The 26,239-nt window shown below is 37.0% G+C and overlaps 1 protein-coding gene across 4 annotated transcripts in view; it reads right to left on the bottom strand.

The window, feature by feature from the left end:
- The window catches only part of LOC142643123 (GATA transcription factor 24-like), a 30,583-nt gene extending 6,196 nt beyond the window's left edge, over window positions 1–24,387 (bottom strand). For 2 of the 4 annotated variants that reach the window (XM_075817661.1, XM_075817660.1), the window contains exons 1-9: window positions 23,739–24,370; window positions 22,546–22,632; window positions 22,322–22,455; window positions 21,853–21,954; window positions 21,605–21,719; window positions 5,231–5,290; window positions 4,767–4,835; window positions 4,326–4,394; window positions 956–1,036 (exon numbers count right to left, since the gene is read on the bottom strand). In XM_075817661.1, coding sequence (XP_075673776.1) covers window positions 956–1,036; window positions 4,326–4,394; window positions 4,767–4,835; window positions 5,231–5,290; window positions 21,605–21,719; window positions 21,853–21,954; window positions 22,322–22,455; window positions 22,546–22,632; window positions 23,739–24,050 — 1,029 coding nt within the window. In that variant the 5' untranslated portion in view covers window positions 24,051–24,370. Of the gene's footprint in view, window positions 1–955; window positions 1,037–4,325; window positions 4,395–4,766; window positions 4,836–5,230; window positions 5,291–21,604; window positions 21,720–21,852; window positions 21,955–22,321; window positions 22,456–22,545; window positions 22,633–23,738 lie in introns of all 4 variants that reach the window. The other 2 variants (XM_075817662.1, XM_075817663.1) reach the window with 2 other exon arrangements.
- Window positions 24,388–26,239: the final 1,852 nt, after the last annotated feature.

The following is a 26,239-nucleotide window of genomic DNA, read 5'->3' as shown; positions in this document are numbered from 1 at the left end:
TATTTTATGTAAAGAGAATTGATATTTTCTCAATTGTGCCACATCCAAGATAAAAATAAATTAATGGTCCATTTGAATTGAGGGAAATGGAGGGGAAGTAGAGTAGAATAGAGTAGGTTTAGCACAAAATTAGCTTATTTTTAGCCAAATCTACTCTACTCTCCTCCACTCTCCCTCCTTCCCCCCCCCCCATCCAAACAGGCCATAAATATTGTTTTTTTTTATATTTGATTCAATGTTTCAAGAGTTTTCTAATTAAAAAATAAATATTCTTTGTATCATTTGGTTCAATATTTCAAGACTTTTCATTCCTTACACATACACACAACACTCTTTAATTTGCATTTTAATTCATTATTTTTACCTCTTGCACTTCTACCCCTTTATATATACCTACTATAACCCTTCATGACATCCTACGTCAAATACACAAACAAAAAACAATGTTATTTTCCTTCAATCTTTCAACTACACCTACCTAACTCTAAAATTGTGTCTCATCTAATCCTAACCCGTATAAGTTGGCTACAACCAAGGAAGAGGGACTTGCATTTTATATTGAGTAACAACGACAATTACGATTTTTATGTTAATGTCGGATGTTGTGGATTTGTGAGTTTTGTAAATGATGTGATTAACTATTAGTGTTTAAGATGTGTATTTTTTTTTAGAATTAATGAGAAAGAGAAAAACACATTTTATATCAAATTTTATTCTATCATATTCCTCCAAAGTTTTTTTTTTCCTCATTACTTCAATTGAATAATTATAATAGATATGTGTGTGCAATTTATAATTGTTTTTAATGATGAACTCATTATTAATAAATTTCTATAACAATTATGCTATAATAATTATACAACATTTTCTAAAACTATCTTATATAAAATATTACAACATTATCCGTGCATCGCACGGGTAACTTACTAATTACTTTATTAATAGAGAGAAATACCTGCTCATCAAGGCCAATGGATGGATTATCCAATTGGATGGACAGATGTTCAGTAACAGCTTCAGCAACGTCCAGGAAATCCTGCATAAAATATTTTTTCAATTTTTTTTAAATTAAAATAAATTTTTGACTTATAACCAAATACAGACACATAAGCAGTCACCTTCAAATTGACTTTTTTTTTTGTTTACTTGGTAAGTTCATAAATGGCAACTTTTAGGTAACAATTAATTATAAATGGTTCTCTAATTTAGTAATACAGTAATATGATCATAAAATTACAAAGGATCATAGGCATCAAAACCACAAGCTGAAATAATAATATAATGACGGGATGGGGATGGTTAGCAAAATTCCCCAGTTAGGTTGTAAATGATAATAACATCCATTTATATGTGCACAAAACAAAATGCCATATCTATCAAGCCTAATAACCCTCTTGGTCACATCCAAAGCGAATCTTGTTTAGTGAGGCATGCACTTTTCTAATGCTTTTTGAAAGAGCACAAAGCACACTAAAAGATATATGAATCATTCAAAATAACCATTTGATCTTGAAGGATGACATGAGTAATTGATCTATGAAATAAATAATATTCTTGAGGCACTACACAACAAATCTTTGTTCACAATGCAAAAGACACAAATAAGGATAATTTACAAATTCTTTTGCTTTTTTATCTTTGCCATATACTTCATTATGACCATAACTATCACAATTATGCATTTATATAAAGCACATAAGAATTATAGAAAATGTTATGTTTAAACTTTATATTATTATCATATTCTCCATTGATAATTGTTTTCTAATTTACTAAATAAAAATATATGAAATTGAAATAGATTCAGTAAATTTGAACTTACAAACTTTGTGCATTTACACCATCCATTAGAGATATGCAAAAAAGAAAATTACTATTTTTGAGTTTATTAACCTCTTTTTTCATGTTCTACGAACCTCTAGCAGTTATTATAAATTATATTTGAAAAATGTGTGATTTACTTCAATCAAGAGCATGCTTGTGATCTATCCCCAATTTTATACACAAAACACACGCAGTATTGTTAAAAGCGCTGAGCACACTTAAGCTCAAAGGCCTCCTGGAGCCTAGGCGCAAAATGCAAGCGTGCGCCTGATCGACGTGAAGCGCACATTTTTAAAAAAAATAAAAAATAAAAAATAAAAATTATTAATGATCAATACAACAATTAAGTGATCAATTAATCATATAAATTATAGTAAAACATTTTATATAATTTATATAGCATTTATATAATTCTATTGTGCTTTACAAAATATATGCAACCATTATATTTGATGGCCATGATTACAAAACATGGTTGAATCAAATAGAAGTATAGAACCAAGAAGGCAAAGGCTAAAATGTACTAAAATGTTAAGTAATGTTATCTTTGTGAGTGTCTAATTTAGTGTTTGTTTGTGTGGTTATGGTTAAAAGTTCAAAAATATCTAAAGAGATAGGCTTAGGTGTATGGTGGCATACCACACTATTAGTTTTTATATATTAAATTAATGGCTTATATTAAACATATTTAGATCTAATGGCTAAAAATCAAATCAGGATTAAAAAAAAAATTACAAAAAGCTCAAAAAAATACGCTTTGCGCTTAATAAAAAAGCTCAAAAAAGCGCGCTTAAAGCGCACTTTTGTGAAGGCGCTTCACTTTAGAGGGAAAAAGCCCCAAGGGCTCTGCGCTTTGCGCTTAAGCGCGCTTTTAACAACACTACACACACGTGTATATACATGATGAGGACAAGGAAGAGCTCGAGGAAATAGAAGATTAAATATACAAAAATTCAAGAATTATGGTCTAGTTTTGATGTCAGACCTTCTTTGCACCTTTAATAGGTCATTTTAGTTATTAGTATTGAGTCTTTTAGGTTGAGAAGCTGCTGGATCAGTTTTAATTAAGGTCTATTAGAATAAGGGCAATTTGGTAATTTTCAGTAATCTGGAATGGGCTGTCCTTGGCAGTACCAAAGGCCCATGAGTCTTATTTTATGTTTACGTACTATTAAGTCTTTTATTTAATTATTATTAGTATTCTCATTCATTCTAGGAATAGGTTATTTAGAGTCCAAGTCCTACTAGGAAAAGGATAACTATAGCCTCTATATAAAGGCTCTTTTGTGGTCATGTGATGGCAGAATATTTTGCTTAATAAAATTCAGCAGCTTATTTTAAACTTTGTTTGTGTGATGCAAACTTCTCCGAGGTGTGATGCCAACGAACCCTAGGTGTGATTGCCTAGTGTTTTATTTAAGTTATTTTCTGTTTATCCCCTGTTTCAGCCCCAAAACAGCCGTTAACATTCATACTTTTTCTAACCTAAACTCTTAAACAATAATCCTTATTCAAGAATTTATCAAGAAACCTAGTATAGTGCTGAACTTCTTAACGGTCCTGCATCAATACACCTTGTGTAACCCCAACCAAATGATTTTTTGACAAAGCTATCAGTGAATTGAATTGTCCTTTTTTTTATATATAAAACCAAGGTTTTGCAAAATATCAAGATAATTATAAATAAATAACTATCTCATCTATAAAATATTAGAGTTCAAGTTTTTTGTACTCTAAAATAATGAATAGGATATTAAATAACATCTTATTGATATAAAATTTGATGTTCACATTCAGAACAAAAATAACATGTAATCAAAACAGTGTCCAAAAAAAAACTTTATTATATCCAAAGTTAAGTGGTGTTACATTAATAGACACATAAACCAAGTGCAACTTGAACCTAATCTCCCCCCCCCCCCCCCCCAAAAAACAACACACACACACAACACTTGTATGACAACAAAACTTACACAACACTTGTATGACAACAAAACTTTTACTAGCCGAGCATATGGACACTCTTATACCTTTTTCTACTCAAACGCATTGGTAAATACTATAACTTAGAACCAAATAGGTAAGAGAGTCTTTAGTGGTATATGACTAATAAAAACCAAGGCTCAATTTAAAATATCTTATCCCTCAAACGCTTCTCATTTGTTTCTCCTTATTCAGATTACTTAAATATACAGTAATAGTTTGTTTTCTTTCATTTTTTTCTTCCTTCATTTCCCTAGACGTTAACCATACAGCTTCTTGTTCAGTTAGGACTCGAGGTTCCAATTGAAAACACTAGCTGGAATGCTCCAAAAACAGCCTACATTGTCTAATCCTTATTTTGTCTTTAAAATCTCTTGTGAAGTCAAGTAAACTAATCATTCAAAACCAAAAATGCAAAAACACAGAAGATTTGAAGATACTGTCCATGCAATAGGATCAGATATCAGATCATCTGCAACTGATGCACTATTTGTTCCAGCTCCAAATACACATCATACCTGCTCACCTGACCTCATAGAAGGATTTTCAGGATCCAAAAGTACAGGCTTATTGTCATCCGGGCTTCCCTGAGCAGCCAACACAGGACAGTCCAGTGAGAAGGACCCAGTAGAGCATTAATATTTTGAAACCATGGTTTAGAATGCTTTTTTTTCATATAGTAAAGTATGTTTTATATGGAACCACTCTTGAAAACATATCAACAAATACACTAGAAATTTGCCTAGTAAAGCTACTTATTAAAAAAAACTACTAGTAAAGCCCCAAACGTGAGACCAACTAAATAAAGAACTAGTAAACAGAGCTAACAATGGGTAACAGGAAATCAAGACTCTACCAAATTTAAGAATTAAATTGAAATGCACACAGACACACACTGAAGATTAATTTTCTTTGCTCATATGCATCACTGATTAACAATTAATCCTAAGAATCTATACCTGCTCATCCTGGTTGGCATAGGAATTCTCAGGTTCCATGGTTGAAGGCTTAATATCAGCTGGAGTTTCCTGTGGTAACATAAATATCATCAGAAATGACATTCCACGCGTAATATATTAGTTAAGATATTATCATCAGAAATGAACCCTATAAATACAAGAATCCAGTTGAGATCAGGTCCATATAAAGTGAAATGGCGAAGAACAAAAATTTTCATTAAACAAACAATCCATTGCGACTCAAGGTATGTGAACAGATCTTGGGTATGTCATGTCCAGGTACATGTGTTTGCATGTATGGCATACATCTGCATCTGCTTTCAAAGAATTATAATTATTTGTAATGTATACACCATACCCAAGCATGTCCCAATGTCAACTGGACACAGATACCCATGTGAAATATAGGGAAAGTAAACACATCAAAAAAAAAATTTATAATAAACATAGATCAAAATACGTACAGGTTCATTTTGGTCAAAAGAAATAGTCCTTCCAGCTTTTGTAAGATCTCTCAAGGTTCCCTTCAATATCAGCAAAAAGATTAAATAAGGGTAAGTAGGGCAATGGATACAATTATAATAACTTCACATAAATATTAAAAACAACACTGTAGCTTGTAAGATAGAAAAAAGAATATAATTTTTTTTTTTTTTTGGATAAATTAGAAGCAAGAATAGAATTTAACACCAATGATACCTTGCACACATAACATAATCATTCTGCATATAAAATATTTTATACTTAAATTTTTATTACTTAATGAAATAGTATAGTATTGGAAATTACAGAAGTCATGTACAACTTGGTGACCGTCTAAGATCCAGTAGAATACTGTATTTCACATGACAAAGGGGGATTAAAGAGTCTCATCCATGGAAAATAATCCATAACAAAGAATGATAAGCACATAAGAACCATAAAAATATCTATCAAAAAAACATCAGAACCATAAAAATATCAAACAAACAAAAAACTTACACCTAGCAATCCACATACCAGAGGGGTGAATCTAATTTTCCAAGAATGGGCACTAAGGACTGAACACATTAATTATTTGTTATTAATTATCTTTAAATACAGGTTACATAAAGGGGGGTAACCCTCTCTTTATCTCAAATATGGCACCACGAGAATCTAAAACAAAGTTATCTAACATCTTCAAAACATACATTATTCAGGACTTCTTACTTATTACAATACATCAATAACAACAACAAACTTAATTCCAAAAATTTTAGGGTCAGCTATGAATCCTGCATAGGCCAGTCCGAATTGACAACGTATATTCTTTTCAGTCATTCTATTCTATCCCGAGTCATACTCTATGTTACTTCCTTAATTCATTAATTGATTATCCGATCCCATGACTTTTCCCATTTTCATCATTCACAATGTGTCCTTCACCTTAGTCATCCTAATTCTTCAAACAAACCTACAGTTTCTATCCTCAATTGATTACTCATTTCAAACAATCTTTTGTATCACTTCCATTAAAACATTTATCAAAATAAATATTCTTTTATCCATCATTTGTCCCTAGATTGCTACATAGGTCATCATAAACCTTACATTTAGCCTCTTGGACAACCTTTTTTGCTTCCGTCTTTGCCACATTATAAGTTTCTTTCTTTTTTTGTTATAAGCAGATTAGCTCTATTGAAAAATAAAAAACACTTCATGTTCATGATGATGACACAAAGGACCACAAAATAGCAAAGCAAAGCTAAGAGCATTGTGAAAATCTAAAACAGAGGTACAATGAGTAAAACCCCAAACCCAAGACTATTCGAACAAGGTGCAAAGCAATAAGGATTTCAACAGATTAAGGGATCTCTCAATATTCTAAAACCTGCGAGAGTTGCACTAATTCCATACTAGCCAAATCAAACAAGATGGCACTAAATGCCAAATTGCCAAGGAGTGCTTTACAAACCAATTCCTCCCCCCAAATAAAAAAGATGAAATTGTCATAGGCATTACCCACCAAACTCCAAACATAGAGAAAACTACAGACCACAAGGCATAAATAATATCACAGTGAAGCAATAGGCGACTCACTATTTTCCTAATACACCAACACAAGCAACACCAACCTACTAAAGATAAGCCCTTCTTAAAGAGATTATCAATGGTAACGATTTTTCCCCAAGCTGCTGTCCACATAAAAAAAGAAACCCTCTTTGGGGTTTTGACACACCATATACTCTTCCATGGAAAGAATGAGCGAACATCAAATGTACTATTCCCATTTAAACACCACCATCTCATTCTATCACACCCCCCCCCCCCCCCCCAGGCACTAGAGAGTAAATATGGATAAAGAAGGAAGTCACTGAATCCAATTCCCAATCGTGCAATACCATGGAAAAGTTTACATTCCAATTCCTTACCTCTTCACCAATGTGGTGATCCAACATATAAGACACTAAGGCTCCCTTGCTTATAATTTTCATAAGCAACATTATCTCTACACCTAGGTTGACTTCTATCTCTCTATCTCTAATCTAATTGTTACTTGAACCTCCCAATACCACCACCAAGTCTCCTTAGTCGGTCACCAACATCCTTTAGATTTCCCAGGTATGTCTTTAGCCTCTCTATACAATTGGTAATTTCATTCCACATCTTATCAACATCTTCATCTAAATTCTACTTGTCTTCCTTGATCATTTTATCTTTAAACACATCTTGCTTCTTCCCTTTTCAAAGCCCACTACTAATCTATGAGTTTCTTGGTCTAATACCTCTTCTTCTCCATCTTCCAATATATTTAGTATCACCTTACAATCTTTACATCTGCTATCCATTTTTTGAGTAAGGATGAAATCTATTTTATTATTGTATGTCCCACTTTTGAAGGCAGTTAAGTTTGATTCCCTCTTCTTGAAACAAGTGTTTGTTAATAACAAACCATTCGTTGTTGCATAATCTAATAGCATCTCTTGCTTCATTCCTTACTCCAAATCCCTAGCTTCCATGAACTCTTTCAAAGCCCCAATATGTATTTCAAAGGCTTGATTTCTCAAAGGCTTCATTTCTTGTATTAATTATGATGGGGTAGTTTCTAAGGGGAGGATCAGAGACTTCTCTGTAGGTGCGGGGGCGATCACCAATTTTAAATGAGTTTACGGCTGCTATCTTGGAATGTTAGGGGTTTAAATAATCCTCAGAAGCGAGAGGTATGTAAAAATCTTCTCAAGGAGTGGAAATGTGACATAGTTTGTTTTCAAGAAACTAAGCTGTCTTCTTTAAATTCTTCTGTTGTTCGTAGCCTTTGGGGTAGTTCGTTCCTAGATTGGGTTGTTCTAGATGCAGTTAATACTGCAAGGGGGGTGTTACTGGTTTGGGACGAGAGTTTTTGAAAGAGTTGATTGTGTTGTTGGTCTGTTTTCTGTTAATGTTTTATTGAAGGGGGTTGTAGATGATTTTGTATGGGCTTGTTCAGGAGTTTATGGGCCTAATGAGGATAATCAGCGGGGTGCTCTGTGGGAAGAACTTTCAAGATGCACTCCAGGTGGAATACAGCATGGTGTGTGTTTGGGGACTTCAATACCATTCGATATCCAAGTGAGAGATTTGGTTGTGAGGCTTTTAGTCCGGCTATGTTTGCTTTTTCTGACTTCATTGAGGCTAATTACCTTGTGGACCTACCCCTTGAAGGGGGCTTCGTTTACTTGGTTTAGAGATTCGGGAACAGGTTGTATGTCTAGAATTGATAGAACCCTGGCTTCGGTGGATTGGGTAGATCACTTTGGTAACGTGCCTCAAAGGGTACTCCCTCGTGTAATCTCAGATCATTGCCCTCTTTTGGTGGTGGCGGGTAGTGTTAATAAAGGTCGAAGTGCCTTTAAGTTTGAAAATATGTGGTTGAAAGAAGAGAGTTTTGTTGAGACGGTTCAGCAATAGTGGAATGGGTACTGCTTTTCGGGTTCTCCTAGCTTCATTCTGGCCCGTAAATTAAAAGCTCTTAAAGAGGACTTGAAAAAGTGGAATAAGGAGGAATTTGGGGATTTGGCCTTTAGGAAGAAATGTCTTTTATCTGAATTGTTGGGATTGGATGCTAGGGAGGACTTGTCAAGTCTTTCTCAGCAGGATCAATCTCGTCGTATTCAGATTAAAGGTGAGATTGCTCATCTTGCTTCTTTGGAGGAGATTTCTTGGAGACAAAAGTCCCGGATTTTATTCGTGAAGGAGAGGGACAATAATACTCGCTTCTTTCATCGGGTTGCAAACTCCCATAGAAAATCTAATCATATTCGGGGTATAGAGGTGGATGGTGTCCTCTATGAAGAGGAGGAAGAGGTGCGGTCTAAGGTGGTCCATTTTTATCTGAGTCTGTATTCTGAATCTGATTCTTGGCGCCCTTCTATGGATGGTTTAGAGTTTGCCAGTATTGATGAGATTGAGCGGCTTGAATTAGAGAGGGTTTTTTCTAAGGAGGAAGTGGTAAAGGTTCTTCAAGAGATGGAGGAAGATAAAGCCCCAGGTCCTGACGGATTCACTATGACTTTTTTTCAAAAATGCTGGAGTGTAGTAGAAAATGATGTCATGGCATTCTTTGATCATTTTCATAGGAGCTCTGAGTTTGAACGGTCTCTAAATGCCTCTTTTCTATCTCTGATTCCCAAAAAAAGTAATGCCTTAAATATCAAAGACTTTAGGCCTATTAGCTTAGTGGGCAGTGTGTATAAACTGTTGTCTAAGGTTTTAGCTAATAGATTGAGGCGGATGCTGGATAAACTCATTTCGGAGTCACAGAATTCTTTTGTTGGTGGCAAACAGATTTTGGATTCAGTGCTTATTGCTAATGAATGTTTAGATAGTAGACTGAAAAGTCGTACTCCGGGGGTGGTGTGTAAGTTGGACATTGAGAAAGCATATGATCATGTGAATTTAGACGCTTTTTTTTATCTGTTGGAAAGGATGGGCTTTGGTGATAGATGGAGGAGATGGCTTAAGACTTGTGTCTCTACCGTTCGTTTCTCTATTCTAGTTAATGGATCTCCTACTGGTTTCTTTGGTAGCTCTAGAGGTCTCAGACTAGGTGATCCTTTGTCTCCCCTTCTCTTTCTTTTGATCATAGAAGTTTTAAGTGCCCGTTTGTTTCAACGTTTTGAGCCCAAAAAGCCACTTTTTCAAAAAGTCAGCCCTTTATGTGCGTTTGGTTAAGCACAAAACGCAACTTTTTGGAAAAAGTTGCATTTTGTATTTGTGAAGAAACGCGCAAGCCAATTATGGAGCTCTGGAGGTCCATAACCAAAAAGTCCATGCGCGTTCTGAAGCTATCCGTTGGGCTCTTCCGAAAATTACCAAATTACCCATGAAAAATCATCAGTTCACACGCTAACACGCAAGCCCTGACCTGAGAAATTTTTTTCTAGGAATAATCCTCAGAGGTACCGAAAATTACCAAATCACTAACGCCTCTCAGCTAAGGAAAAAATTAATAATAACAAATTTTCAAATCCAAACACAAAAAAATTTATAACAAATTCCCAAATCAGCTAAGGAAAAAATAATAATAATAACAACTATCCAAATCCAAATACACAAAAATTTATAACAAATTCCCAAATCAGCTAAGGAAAAAATTAAAATAAAATAAAATCAATCCCTTGCAAATTAGGATTCCTCAAAATGCAAAACAAAAAAACATCAAAATATACCAAAATCTTTCAAATGGAGTTCTGTGGACGGATGATTTCTTGACGACAGATGAGTAATTGGCCATCCCACACAAGGGTTTCTTGCGGTAGCTCTGTGGACAGATAAGTTCTTGCAGAGGAAAAAAAAAAAAAAAGGAAGACGAGAGCTCTGTGGAATGTTCTTGAGTATGGACGAAGTGGCTAGAGGAAATGGCTAGGAAGAAGAGAGGAAAGAAGGAAAAGTGTAATACGTGGGTGGAGGAGAAAAAAAGAGTGGGAAAAGAAAAGAAAAAAAAAAAGGAAAAAAGATGTGGTGCAGTACGTGTGTGGAGGAGAAAAAAAGAGGGAAAGAAAAATGAAAAAAAAGAAGAAAGAAGAAAATGCTATCACAATATTTTCACAATTTTTCACAATAAATTTTAATATTGGAGAGAAAAAAATAATTTTTTAAGAAAGAAAAAAAAATAATTTTAATAGTACGTTCAAATTAAAATTAGTATCAATTTTTATCACAATATTTTCACAATAAATCTTAAGTGGTAAGTTATTATTAGCTAATATTGGTGAGAAAAAAATAATTTTAATAGTATGCTCAAATTAAAATCAATATCAATTTTTTATCACAATATTTTCACAATACTTTCACAATAAATCTTAAGTGATAAGTTATTATTAGCTAATATTTGTGAGAAAAAAATAATTTTTTTAGAAAGAGAAAAAAAAAATAATTGTAATAATACATTCAAATTAAAATCAGTATCAATTATCATAATATTTTCACAATACTTTCATAATAAATCTTAAGTGGCAGGTTATTATTAGCTAATATTGGTGAGAAAAAATAATTTCACAATATTGATTTAAGTATGAAATAAACTCCCTTATATATACATTGTCCTTTTTGGTAATTTATTCCTCAAACTGCCACTTTTATAAGTGCTAGCCAAACACTCAGTTTTTTCAAAAAGCACTTTTTAACAGCTTTTCCCAAACACTCAGCTTTTTGAAAATGCACTTTTTTATTATGCACTTTTTGAAAACTCCACTTTTTCATTATACACTTTTACAAAAAGCTGAACCAAACTCACCCTAAGTCGTATCTTGAAGAAAACAGAGGAAGGTAGTTTCATTAAGGGTTTTCATGTGGGGCCTATTAATTCTACTGGTATTCGTGTTTCTCACCTTTTATTTGCGGATGATACCATTCTTTTCTGTGATGCTTCTAGAGAGCAGATTCTTTCTATTAGGCTGGTTTTGTCTTGTTTTCAAGCTTTTACTGGCTTAAAGGTGAATGTGGGGAAAAGTGAAATGGTCCCTATTGGGAGGTGCGTAATATTCAGACTTTGGCTAATATCCTTCAGTGCAGGGTGGGCAGTTTGCCTATGATTTACTTGGGTATGCCATTGGGAACTTTGTACAAAACAGCCTCTATTTGGAATCCGATCCTTGAGAGGATGGAAAAGAAGCTTTCAGGCTGGAAGCGGCTTTACTTGTCAAAGGGTGGTAGACTTACCTTGTTGAAGAGTACTCTTTCAAGCCTCCCAACTTATTACATTTCCCTTTTTACTATCCCTAAAGCCGTGGCAACTAGATTGGAACGCATTTAAAGGAACTTTTTGTGGGGTTCGTCAGTCGAGTGTTTCAAATATCCTTTGGTGGCCTGGGATAAGGTTTGTTTACCGCGTGAGTTAGGTGGTTTAGGAGTTCAGAAGTTGGCTCCTTTTAATCAAGCCCTATTAGGGAAATGGCTTTGGAGGTTTGGCCATGAAACCTCGCATCTGTGGCGTAGGGTCATTGCCATGAAATATGGGGAGGGACAAGGGGGTTGGTGCACTCGAGCTTGCAGTAGGGCTCATGGTTGTGGGTTATGGCGGAGTATTAGTGAAAGGTGGGACACTTTCGCTAAGCATTTCTCCTTTGTGGTGGGGGATGGTTCTCACATCCTTTTTTGGCATGATAAGTGGATTGAGGATGTTCCTCTTAAAATTCTTTATCCTCAGTTATTTTTGTGTTCTGCTAATAAGGAGGCTTGTATTTCTGATGTGTTAAGCCCTCCCGTGGGTGATAATGACAGAGTGTGGAGTTTAAGATTTCATAGGGAATTCAATGATTGGGAAATGGCGGCTTCCTACTCCCTTCTTTATTTCATCCAATCCCGTATTCCTAGGGGTGGAGGGTGTGACAGGCTTTGTTGGGATCTGAATGACAGTGGGAAGTTTAATACTCGGTCCTTTTATCATAAGATTCGAAATGCAACTCCTTCCACTTTCCCTTGGAAAGGAATTTGGAAAGTTAAGGTTCCTAAGAGGGTGGCTTTTTTTATGTGGACAGCAGCCCATGGTCAGATCCTAACTTTGGATAATCTTATGCTTCGTGATCGCCCTTTGGCAAATCGTTGTTGTTTGTGCTATTGCAATGCGGAATCTGTGGATCACCTGTTACTTTCTTGTCCGATAGCACATTCTTTGTGGATGTATATGCTTCAGTTGTTTGGGATCGATTGGGTCATGCCAGGTTCAGTTGTAGAGCTATTATTTTGTTGGTATCATTGGCTTGGAAAGCATAGCTCTGATATTTGGGATTTGGTTCCAGACTGCTTAATGTGGATTATTTGGACTAAACGGAATCGGCGGTCTTTTGAGAATGAGGGGAAAACTGTGGTTCAGTTATTACAGTTGTGCCAGCGGACCCTCTTTGATTGGTCTCGTTGTTGGGGTTTCTCGGATTGTTCTACCCTTATGAATTTTCTTACATCTCTTAGAATAAATTAGGGGCTGCTTTTGTCTTTTTGTTCTTTTTCCTTTGTTCACTACCATGAACTCTTTGTGTTTCTCTTGCTTTTATTTTATTAATTTTTTTTTTTTGATAAATAACGTAAGAGTATTATTAATAATAATAAAGGAATTGCCAAACCGAGTACATAGGAGATGTACTAAAGATACAGAAATCATGAAACAAGAGAACAACGGTCAAGAAAAATAGAGAAGGAAGAAAAGGAAAAATGAGAAAAAACCACACTCCATTCGAAGAGAGTGTGTAAGAAATAAGACTTAATCTCCAACAAAGAGCGTTCGCAACCCTCAAAACTTCTAGCATTCCTCTCTCGCCAAATGCACCAAATCAAGCAGTGAGGTACCAACTTCCAAATATCAATGTGACGATGTCTCGCAAACTTTACTTGCCAAGCCTCAAACACCTCAAGAACAGTACGAGGCATAGCCCACTGAATACCAAACAAGCAGAAAACCAAAGACCACAGCTCCCAAGCTATGGTGCAATGAAGTAGAAGATGATCCACCGACTCCCCACACCTCTTACACATAAAGCACCAGTCAAGCACAATCACTCGTCTTTTACGAAGGTTGTCTGTTGTTAAGATCTTACCTAAGGAAGCAGACCAAGAAAAGAAGGCTACCCTTGGAGGAGCCTTCGATTGCCATATCATTTTCCATGGAAAGGAGACAGGAATATGAGGATAGAAGGAACTGTAATAATCTCTAACCTCAAATCCTGTATTCGTTGCAGACTTCCAACAAACCTTATCTGGTCCAAACCCTCTCACTGACGAGTAGAGTAGCCTCATAAACCGATCAAAAGCTTCTTCTTCCCAATCTTGTGGAGGACGACGAAATAGCACATTCCAGTGAAACCTCCCAGCAGACCACCCCATAACATCAGCCACTGAGGAGTCCTTGGACCTACTAATACAATAAAGCTCCGAAAAGGCCTCTTGGAGAGTACAATCCCCACACCACACATGCTTCCAAAATTTCACTCTAGTACCTTCCCCCACATCATAAACCAGGAGTTTAGAGAAGTTCAACCAGCCACTTCTAATATATCTCCACAAGCTTACCCCACAGGGACTTGTCACTTTCTTCGAACACCAACCACCCCAAATATTCCCATATTTTGCCTCTATAACCCTTCTCCATAACGCATCAGTCTCGGTTCCATACCTCCACAACCATTTACCTAGTAAGGCAGAATTAAAATTACCCAACTGTCTTATACCCAACCCCCCATCCTGCAAAGGCCTACAAACCTTGGCCCAATTAACTAAATGCATTTTAGGTTCACCACCAATCCCATCCCACAAAAAGTCTCTCTGTAATTTCTCCATACGCTTGGCCACCTTCCCCGGTAAAGGAAGTAAGGAAAGAAAGTATGTAGGTAAAGACGATAATGAGCTTTTAATGAGTGTCACCTTACCCCCTTTAGATAAATACATTCTCTTCCAACTCGCTAATCTCCTCTCCCATTCTCTCAAGAATCGGGTTCCAAACAGATAAATCCTTAAATTTTGCACCTAAAGGAAGGCCCAAATATTTCAAGGGCGGGAGAAGACTGCCCACACCCCAGAACAAACCAACCAAATCCTCCAAATTGGATACGCCACCAACAGGTACCAAGCTCGATTTCCCTAAGTTAATACGAAGCCCAGACACCTCCTCAAATCTAGCAAGAATCGCCCTCGTAAATTAGCAATCTCAGAAGGTTCAAGCATCACAAAAAATCAAAGTGTCATCTCGCAAATAGAAGGTGAGACACCATCACCGACGGTACCAGCCGTTGCCCACAGAAAAGCCTGAGAATTGCCCAGTGGAGGCAGCCACATCCAACATACGACTTAATGCCTCCATCACAATATCAAATAACAATGGGGATAAAGGATCCCCTTGCCGAAGCCCCCTAGAACTTCCAAAGAAATCAGTTGGGCTATCATTGATTAAAATGGAGAACTTTACAGTTGAAATGCAATACCTTATCCAATTTCTCCATTTTTCTGAGAAATCACACCGCTGTAGCATATACAATAAAAAATCCCAACTCACATGATCATATGCCTTCTCCACATCCAACTTACAAAGCACACCCGGAACTCCTGACTTCAATCTACTATCAATACATTCAGAAGCAATCAAGACGGAATCCAAAATCTGTCTGCCCTTCACAAAAGCATTTTGTGAACCTGAAATAATTCCATGCGCCACCCTACGAAGCCTATTAGCCAAAACCTTAGAAATAATCTTATACACCCCACCAACTAAACTGATAGGCCGATAATCCTTTACCTCCACAGCATCCACTTTCTTAGGAATAAGGGCTAAAAATGAAGCATTAAGACTCTTCTCAAACACTGCCTGAGTATGGAAATTGTGGAATACAGCCATAATTTCAGTTTTCAAAACACCCCAACAAGATTGAAAGAATGCCATGGAAAAGCCATCCGGACCAGGTGCCTTATCACCATTAAAGTCATGGATCACCTCCAACACCTCATCTTCCTCAAAAGGCCTATCTAGCCAACTCGCATCTTCCACTGAGATGCTAGAAAAGTCCACATCATCTAAGACCGGTCTGTGAGCCACATCCTCAAAGTAAAGCTGCCTATAGAATTGAGAGATACAATTTGCTATAGCAGCAGGGTCCGAAGACAACACCCCATCCACCATAAGCCTATCAATAGAATTAACCCTCCTGTGAGAATTAGCTACACGATGGAAGAACTTAGTATTCCTGTCTCCTTCCCTAACACAAAGAACTCTAGATTTCTGCCTCCAACAAATTTCTTCCAACGGGTAGCTTTCTCTAAGTCTTCACGATTTCTTCCCATATCCACCCTTTCCTTAGACCGATAATCCCCGATTCTCCTCCCTACTCTCTAGAACACTAAGTTCCTTCCACAAGTTTCTAATCCGAACATCCATGACCAAACCCCTCCACATTCCATCTTTTCAAGTCATTTTTAAGGAGTTTTAATTTATTAGCCAAAATAAAAACTCGGCGCACCATGAACCTGATAGGAATCCCACCATGACCGTACCCTATCCACAAAACCTTCATCCTTTAGCCACATATTCTCAAATCTAAATGGCATACTCCCTCTCCGAAAAGATCCACCCTCGAGGACAATTGGAAAATGATCTCGAGCACAATTTAGACGCCGCCTTTGAGAAACTCGTTGGAAATTTATCCTCCCAACTGCAGAAAACAAAAATACGTCACCTAGCCTTCGAAGCGAGCTTCCCTAGAATTAGACCAAGTGAAGGTACCTCCTTGTAGTGGCAAATCAATAAGACCCTGTTCTGAGATGAAGTTAGAAAAATCCCTCATAGCAGTAGTGAAAGAAGTAGACCCCAATCGTTCAGAAGGGAATCTAACCACATTAAAGTCCCCGCCCACACACCATGGGACGCTCCACCAGCTATTCAAGCCACAAAGTTCCTCCCATAATAATCTCCTATCTCGGTATAAATTAGGCCCATAAACACCCGTAAACGCCCATACAAACTGATCTGACACACTTGTAAACTTACAAGAAACCGAAAATCTCCCCACTGCTTCCTCCATTTTATTCACTACCCGAGTGTCCCACATCACTAACACACCACCAGAAGCACCACATGAACCTAAATAAGACCAATCAACATGATGTCCACCCCACAAGCTACGAATCACGGCTCTATTAATCAGCCCCATTTTGGTTTCTTGAAGACAAACCACATCTGGCCCCCATTTCCTAATCAAGTTTCTAACCCTGAGCCTTTTATCCTGCTCATTCAACCCTCTAACGTTCCAAGAAATAATCTTCACCTTCATTGATAAGACACAACCGCCCGCTCAGAACTTGCACCCCTAACTTTATTTGTATCAGACTCAACATTTAAAGATGACAGCAAATTCTTCAGCTCCACTGACCTTTATTTCAGACTTAACCAACATCTTCCGACCACCACCACAAGTTTCTGCCTTTCTTTTCCTGGCCTCTATGGCTAATAACGTACCTGTAATCTGCTCCTCAAAACCTTCCAGTGAAGTTCCCACAGATTTCTTGAAAGCCTTTATCCTATTGGTTACCCATTGCAATAGATGACAATTATCCACACACTCCTTACACCCAATCTCCTTCAAAGGACTAAACTCCAACTCCAACGGCCCTTCAGTAGCCAAAGGAACCACAACTAAAGGCTCAGCACCTCCCTCACAAGACCTCAACCTTACATCGAGACTCCCCGCTCAACTCACGACCCGGAACCACGGTCAAGGAATCCACTAACCCCTCTCTCATCTGCCCAATTAACCCTCTTCCCTTCATTTGTACAAGAAACATTACTTGGTACACCCTCTCCCTCTAAACTTGAGCAAACCGACATACACTCGGAGAACGGTATAGTGAGCGTGGGAGCACTAATTGCCGACCATCACGCATTTGTAATATCCAATCTTTGGAGTTACCCCAAGACTTATCCAAGTCTCCAATCAAGTCCGTAATAGATGGGCCAGGTAATGGAACTCCCACAAGGTCAGAAAAAACCGAACCTTCAAAACCCATGAAATCCTCATCCCCTTCCTCTGATGCCACTGAAGAAGACAAAGACACCAAGCTACGGGACACTATCGGATCTTCCGTATTCATTACCTCGATCCGATATCATGACCGGATGACACCTTGGGCACCAATCTCGACTCACACTACGCTCGTCATCGACACCTGCTTCGTGGGAGACTTGGGCCACCGGCCGCCGGACCTCGTTGGCTCATGTGGGAGGCGGCGCTAGTCGCTTCGAACTAAGGCGAGCAACGGCATGTTCAAACTCCGTCACCGCTACATCAATCGGTAGATCGACGACATCTTAGGTTGCTCCGAGGTGGTGGTTAGAGCCATCGGAGCCTTCGGCGTCATCACAACTTGCTCCGATATCTTGGGTGTGAGCACCCAGACCTTCGACGACGTTGCGGGAGGCTCCGATGCGATGGGTTTGGCCACTTGAGCACCTAACCTCCTTCGGGACAATGATCTCAGTACTTCACCGAGCTTGTTGTAAACCCATTCGATCAGAGGACTCCAGAGGCCCGTGGGCCACTAAGAGAACTTTCTCCGATCTAAAGAGGGCAGACTGGGCTTATCTGGACCCAAGGCCCAAACTATTGTCTTTGTTACCCGGACACAAGGCCGAGGCATTCCTCTTGGATGGGCTCAAACCCACTACGTTATTAGTATCACCTTCCTTGGTACCCATTTCCCAGGTTGTTGACCACCCTTAACAAGCATCCCAAGATACCCGCCTCTTCCCATATTCATTCACACTCACCGTCGACCCTCTCCCCGCCAACGTCCCTTCCTAAAATCACGCAACTTTCCAAACTCAACCATTTTTGAATTCAAACTAATCTTCAAAGGATTCTTGCAATTAATTCCTTAGGGATTTTCTCCTCACTATTATTCTTGCCATTAATATCACCTACTCCACCCTCGCCACCACCCACGGCACACTCTGATGAAAACTACCAACCTGAGTTTCAGAAACTACAACCTGATTGTGAGATTTGTCACCTGGAAACTCCTCATTATGCATCACGAAGCCAGCCTTAATCTTATCTTTGTTAAGGGGCTGCTGATCATATTTCAACCTTGCCTGCGCCGGATCTCTAACAACATCCACAAATGACATCGGTAGGATGATGTATTAGGCTCTCGCTTAAATCTATACGGTACAAACTTCAACCCACCCAACGCATATTGAGCGAGTTCCAACATCCTTCGTAATTCAATCCCAAAAGTTCTCCATCCTTGTTGTAATTTACCAACTGGAATAATGATATTTCGCCTGCCCACCAACCTTAAGCTCTCATCGATACAAACTGCCCAAAAGAATTGGACCCCCGTTGCAAAGTGTACGCAGTAGCACCTTCCCTAAGAGTGAAGAATTGCTTAGAGCTAGCCCCAATCACAATGTGTTCCAGATTCCGCAAAGTCCAAAGCGCTGCACCCTTGCCCATGAACACCGATTGCATATGGTATTTGCCCCGTTCAAAGATCTTAAGGGAGAAAACATTCCCTCCTTCCTCAACCACGAACTGAAACAACTTAGATTCAATAAAGAAACTACGGAATCCCCCCATACTAATCCTAATACATAAAAAACTAAAACAGTATTTCTGGCTAATTCGAGGTAGCCGGGCCTCAAGAAAACTAAGAGCTAGATGGAAGGTGAGAGATCATCCCAGTCTTACCAGTGGAATTATTGTTAAGAAGGAATCAGTTATTCTATGACCACAACTTTCAATAATATTTGACAACTGATCGCTGGCTCATACCTTGAACCATGAGAATCTGAAGAATGGCTTCCATCCCCCACTGGTACTCTTCTGACCCCAAGGCTGCTCTGTTATCCACCCTCCCCAAACTTCTCCATACTCAGCCTTTTTTTTTTTTTTTTTTTTTTTTTTTTAATATTCTCTACTTACTTATCAAAAAAAAAAAGTATTTCACCATGAGCATTCAGGTCTTCCCCAATAAAATTCTATTTCCCATTTGAAAACCCTTAAATCAACTCATTCATGTTCTCACAAATTCATTAATAAGTAGATTCTTCCAATCCTATCCCAGGAGGATACAAAAGAAATTAGAAATTGCAGCGCTAGATGGTCTTCCTAAATTGCAAGTCAAGAAAGATTTCTTGTACTCAACATCAAGGGTGAGAGTGCATCTCCCATTTATTCCTCTAAAATTTTAAATTGAGAACACAAGGGAAGGGATTATTTTCCAAATTGAGAACACAATTTGCTGCAATCACACCCTCAATCTATCTATGAATGTTATTGACTACAATCAAGCCTATAGGCTATTCCTATATCCTTTCCTAAAAGAACTAGGACTCCCAAATAATCTATTCCTAGAAAGACTACTAATATTAGCCAAGAAACTAGTAGCTCATTGGTATTGACTGGTCTCCTTAACAAGGAGAAATAGGGTTTGAATTTCCCCTTCCTCACTTGTAACCATTGAATTATCAAAAAAGAAAGAATAAGATTACAAATAACACAGAGAAAGTACTTAAGAACTTCTAAATCAAGTAAGAAAAGGACTCAAATTGCAAAATAAGATTCATGAGCCTTCAGCACAGCTAAGGACAACCCATTTCAAAAAATCTGCAATTTACTAGATTGTCCTTATTCTAGTAAAACTTAAAGTGATTCAACAGAAAGTAAACAATAAGTAGGACTCAATTCAACTGAGATTAACTAACCAAGGTCCCAAAAGATCTCTCCATCATCCAAAATATCCCAAATTGTTGCTCCAGCACAAAACCAGCTTTTGCTCACCTCTTATAAGTCTTCAAAGGGGGTTTCCAGTTACCTTCCCATCACAATACTAAACCTAGTTTCAATGTTGTGTGCATCCTAATTTAACCGTTCAAGATTTGTTTATTTAATAAAAAAACCAAACAAAGAGTTTGTACTGAAGCCACTTCAGTGAAAAGATAAATAAAAAATAGCCCAAGAAGGCTTAAGAACAGTTCAAGAACATGCTTTTAGTTCCAGCAGGTTTTCTTTTAGTAGCTCAAAAAATGTGGTCACAACAATCCCGAAAGCACTTTTGCACACTACAATTATTGGTATTATTTCTGACCACATCTTTCTCATGAAGTCATCAGATGAGACATCAAGTAAATTCATACTAAATTGATTGGACTCTTTTGACATGTATTCAAGAAGTCAAGAACAACATTTAATTGAATTCTTCCAAATAAAAGGTGTTGGGATAACCCATGATCCAAACTTGAACTGCTCACAAGTTCAATAAATCATCTATATGTAACATAAATCTCCAGACTCAACTTGAGCTTTAGCCCAACTCAATCAAACCCAAATTCATCAGCTGAGCTTGAGTACACTCATACTTGGCTTTCATTTTGCTCATTTCCATAAATATTGACTGTTATACCCTAACATTGATGCTAAGTTCATAGTCCAAAGACATCTAGTACATTTCTTTTATATTTTGCTAATGGCCATCTAATACCTCTGTCATGTTCTGTCATCTCCATTACCATGCTCATCTACATTTTATGATTCCATTGCTTACTTCATCACAAAACAAATCTCTGCTAAATCTAATGATAGTCTTGAGTCCCTACCCCATAGAATGTCAAAAAACTGATAAATTACATGAATAATTAACTCAAAATAATGCATTTTGTGAATAAAGAAGACTTGAATATAAATAATTGCAAGAATGACAATTTATATAAAATCTTCTTTTTTTTGTTGATAATTACACATACACCCAATGAGTCTTGGACCCAAGCCCTCACCCTCCACCTTGCTCTTATGAGTGGAGGAAATGCCATTTGAACTAGAGCTCAGTGGCTTACATAAAATATATTAACAGACAACACCTACCTTGTTTGCCCACATCAGCCCACAAGCATTGCAAAGGGATCTTGGACCAGCTGGCCCCCTACGCATCGCTGGAGTAGACTTTTCACTAATCCCACAATGTTGGCATCTACGTAAACTATACAGAATGTAGAAGAAACATATAAACACGAAATATGATACACAGAAATCCATCCTATCATTAAAGAGAATTGATTTTATCTGTTTTCTAAGGTTTAAACTGGTAAATGAACATTAAGCTTCAAACTCACATAGGTGCAGGACAAGGCGTGCCATCACTTGAATCCCAGTTTTCACCAGCTACTTTAAATGAATTCTTCAACGATGCAAACTGCCCATTCTTACGATGCATCCTAGTAGACAAACCAATTTGAATTTATATACTACCAAACTCTAGCACAATACCAGTCTCAATGATTGAAGGATATTTTATGTGTCAAATTCTACACAAAAGATGTACCAATATTCCTTTTAAATGCGAAAATCAAAGGTTATGGAAGACATAAAATACATGCTGCATCCAATTCAGGCGTGTGTCTCCCCATCAGAGAGAGAAAGAAGGTTAAGTATCTATATATTCAAAGCAGAAAGGGGGGGAGGAAGGTGCCACTTGAGCAATACCTCATTGGCAACATTGTCTAATATAATGTATTAATTATAAGAAAAGGTTTTGTTTTCCAACATATCACAGAAGTTTCCCAAAAAAATGTTACAACTCACCTTTGAGCAACCTCTTTTCGACACGTGTACCGGATTTTCTTTTCAAAACATCTCTCTTTCCGCTTTTCGCGGAACCTAACAAGAGATGCAATTCTTCGTGAAAGTTTCGAACCTCGTGAGGTCTCACCTATACCCTAGAGTGTATTTGGGGAAAAAAACGATAAAAATGAATTAGGGAACATTAACGAAATTTATCAGAGTAAAGCAGTTTTTCACAGGGATACCTTGCTATTCTGTTGTAGCAGAAACTGAGAGCTAGGGACACTATTGGGTATGTCACAACCCCCCAGTAGTAGTAGCACTGCCTGCACCTGCATACACACATTCCAGCCAATTAAGCAACACTTAACCCAAAAAGAAACTCAAGTCATTGTGCAAAGGTGTGTTGATTCACAAGTACCCCAACTAAACATTGCAATTGACCTGATGAAAGAAAGTATTTCATGCAAGTTGACTATAAAATAGGCATGGGAACACTCCAAAGATCATAACATAATTGTCAATTAGTCACCTTTACACCCCAAAAAAAAATAATTAACAAAAAAAAAAAAACCAAGTTAGCACCCAGCCCAATGAAAAGAGATTATTACAAAATCTAACATCTCATATTCTAATTCGCAGCAGAGGAATCTCAAACATGGAATTTGGCGAAAGCAGAATGCTCGTATTTTGAAGGAGCCAAAAGTTTAATTCAAGACCTGAAACTAGCTTTTTTCCATACTTTGCTTGGGTGGACAATGGCATCGGGTGTTTTCACGATAGTTGTATTTTTCATGCATATTAGTCTGTTTATTTTCATGTTTACCTCAGTACACTTCCCGTGTGCTTTAGTTCTTTGTAATTGATTTATTTTCATTCAATGAAGTTCTACCATTTATAAAAAAAACAAAAACAAACACAAAAAAAAAACAACATAATAGTCAATTACACATAGTAGTTTGGAAGAATCTCCTCCAATCCATTACAAGGTGATCGATAAAGCCATCCACGTATATTATTTTAAACAAATTAAGTCATGTGACTATAATTACACGCAGATGCTTTATTAATCGCCAAGTAACAGTTGGAGGAATTTTCCTTCAAACCGATTTGGAAGTAAAATCTTTGGGCACTTTGGCCAATATTTATAGTAATTCATCAAACATATATATACAAAATACCCAAAAGGCAATGCCCCACCTAACAAACAAACCGATACATTTCTATAAGTAAACAACTTATAACAAACAAATAGGAATCAAAGTAACTAATAAACATTTACTAAAAATATATATATTTACTAAAAAAAGTAAAGCTAGAAAGTGCCGTTCAATACTTGATTTTGTTTTTCCATTGGATTTTCTCAGGAACCAAACAGAGTATATAGCCCCCAAAAACCAAAAAGAGAGGGAGAGAGAGAGAAATAGTACTCGCAAACCTTATCAGGCGTAACCGCTGGGAAAACGTAGACCTCGCCTTCGAAGGCGATGGTGAGCTCGCTCGTGCGAGAAGCCGAAGCAGAAGCAGAAGCAGAAGCGCCACTGGCACGAGCCTCCACTTCTACTCCTCCTCCTCCAACTCCACCATTCATAGTCTCGTGCTGAGCACTTCTTCCATTCATGTACTCGTATTCGGATCCACCTTCGTCTCCGTCCATCTCTATCGGCACCTGAACAAGCCGGTTCTCTCTCCCCTCCTCCTCCTCCTCCAATGGCCTCACTTGCAGTGGCTGCGGATTCACCATCTCCATTCCTCAACCACAACCACAAGCATCACTCACTCACTCTCTCTCTCTCTCTCTCAAAATTTTCTCGGTTCCCAAACAGAACCTCTTTTAATTCGAAGTTTTTTTTTTGAAAAACACACAAATTTCCACGTTCTACTAAATAAGTAATAACAACTTCTCTCAACCTTAAATAAATAAAAAGTCATAAAACCCTAAAATCGTAAACATAAAACACGTGTTTTGTACATATATATATATATATTGAAAAGGTTTATTTTGTGTATCCTAGAAGAGACTCTCTATTTACTTTCAGATACTGAATAATACTGAAAAAAAAAAAAAAAAAAAAAGGTCTGAGACTGAGTGAAGGAATCAAAACTGATTTTTTTATTTTCTTTTTTCTCTCTCTCTTTTTTGGAGAGGCGATCTCAGCCGTTGGATAGAAGTGTGGAAATTTTAGGTGTGGGGTCCTATGGAGGGGGAGGGGTGGGGTCACGTGTAGAGGAGGAGGAGAAGGAGGAGGGGGTACGTTTCATGTGTGGGGTGTGGAATATGATGTTTAATTGTGTGCATCATCACCTTTGATAGGAGATCCTGTGGTGGAGAAATTGAGATGGAATTTGTGGTTGCGAGGGGCCCAATTTCATGATAACAAAAAACAAGGGAAGAAAAATTCTAGAAGTATGACTAATCAACAACCATTTTCAGTTTTCATGACTATCCCATGTGGTTGACAATGAGTAATGAAAAATAAGTGACGAGTCAATGTAAAATGACGAGTAATATATCTAATATCAATTGATTTTTTGTATAAAAAGGAATTGAATACTAAATCTCTTATTCAATTATCAGCGACTTTACGCTAATCGGAACCTACAGTCTATCACATATAATGAGTGTGAAAATAAGTGTGAAATTGGTTATGCTCTTAAAATAATTCGAAAAGGAAATGGTGTTAGGTTTTTTGCCCAAACTAAACTCACATCTAAACTCCCACCCAATTTCCCAACATGTTTAGACATCAATTTGCTGAAAAAAAAAATAATAATAAAAAATTATGTGCATTAATCACAACATTACTAAAGCATGTTATAAATTTAAGTGTGTAATTTAGTGTCCTTGCATTATTCAATAATCTTCCACAATATATTATGTAAAAATTATGAGTCGATAACATAATGATTAGAACTTGGAACTCTCATATTTACGGATTTCTACTAAATGTTTCCAAAGAGGCTAATTTCATGATATTTGGGTGTTTGTGTTTATTTTTGTTTTTTTTTTTGGGTAAGAGTTAATACATAAAAAAAAGACTTACTTAGAAAAAACAAAAACAAAAAATAACAAACAAAAACAAAAACAAAACAAAAAAAAAACAAAACAAAAAAAGAAGAAGAAGAAGAAGAAGACTAAACTCTATTGAAGTCCAAAGTCTATCCTAAAGTCGTGCAAGCAATGGTCTCTTTGACCTACTTGTTTTGTCCTCACCTACGAGAATGATGCTTTCTTTGGCCAATTTGGCGTCCTTTCCCGCTACTTTCTTTTCAAGATATCTATATTTTACATTTAATACAAGGTAATGACTTAAGAAGAAATATGTTTAATTATTTTAAATATTGTAGAAGCTAATCTCTACTATTCAATTAAAACTAAAGCAAAATGAGAATAGACTTTTTTTTTTTTTTTTGATAAGAAATGAGAATAGACATTGACCATTGAATTAGTGGGGGTGGAAATGTAAGATCATCAACAATTCATATCAATTTCTTTCAAAAAATTGAACGAATAACAAATACACACTAAGCTGTTGCAAATATTTAGCACTGAAGAGCAAAATATTAAGTCCATAACGATAGCAACTAACAAAAGCTCATGGCTCTTTACCATAATTGAAAAATAAAAAATCGTCTCAATGCAACTTTTACAAGATTTGCAAGTTGTTATGAAAGGCAGTCTTATCCCTAATTTTTGGAGAGCTTGATTCCTGAACCCAAACTCGCAACATATTGCGTTTAGTATATGGCACTTGTCATTGCACCAAAACCCGACCTCTGCATTTCACCGCATAAAAAATATTGAAATCATCCAATCAATAATCAAATGAAAGTAATATAAAATAGCTTTATTAATTTATTTTATGAGTAATAGAAAACAACCTTGACGACGTAAGGACATATATATCATAAATTTAATTGTTGGATTTTGCAGTATTA

The sequence above is a fragment of the Castanea sativa genome, chromosome 7 (assembly GCF_040712315.1).
Source record: "Castanea sativa cultivar Marrone di Chiusa Pesio chromosome 7, ASM4071231v1".
Classification (NCBI taxonomy): Eukaryota; Viridiplantae; Streptophyta; class Magnoliopsida; order Fagales; family Fagaceae; genus Castanea; species Castanea sativa.
The sequence above is the reverse complement of the archived record's forward strand: the minus strand, read 5'-3'. Positions and strand labels throughout refer to the sequence as shown.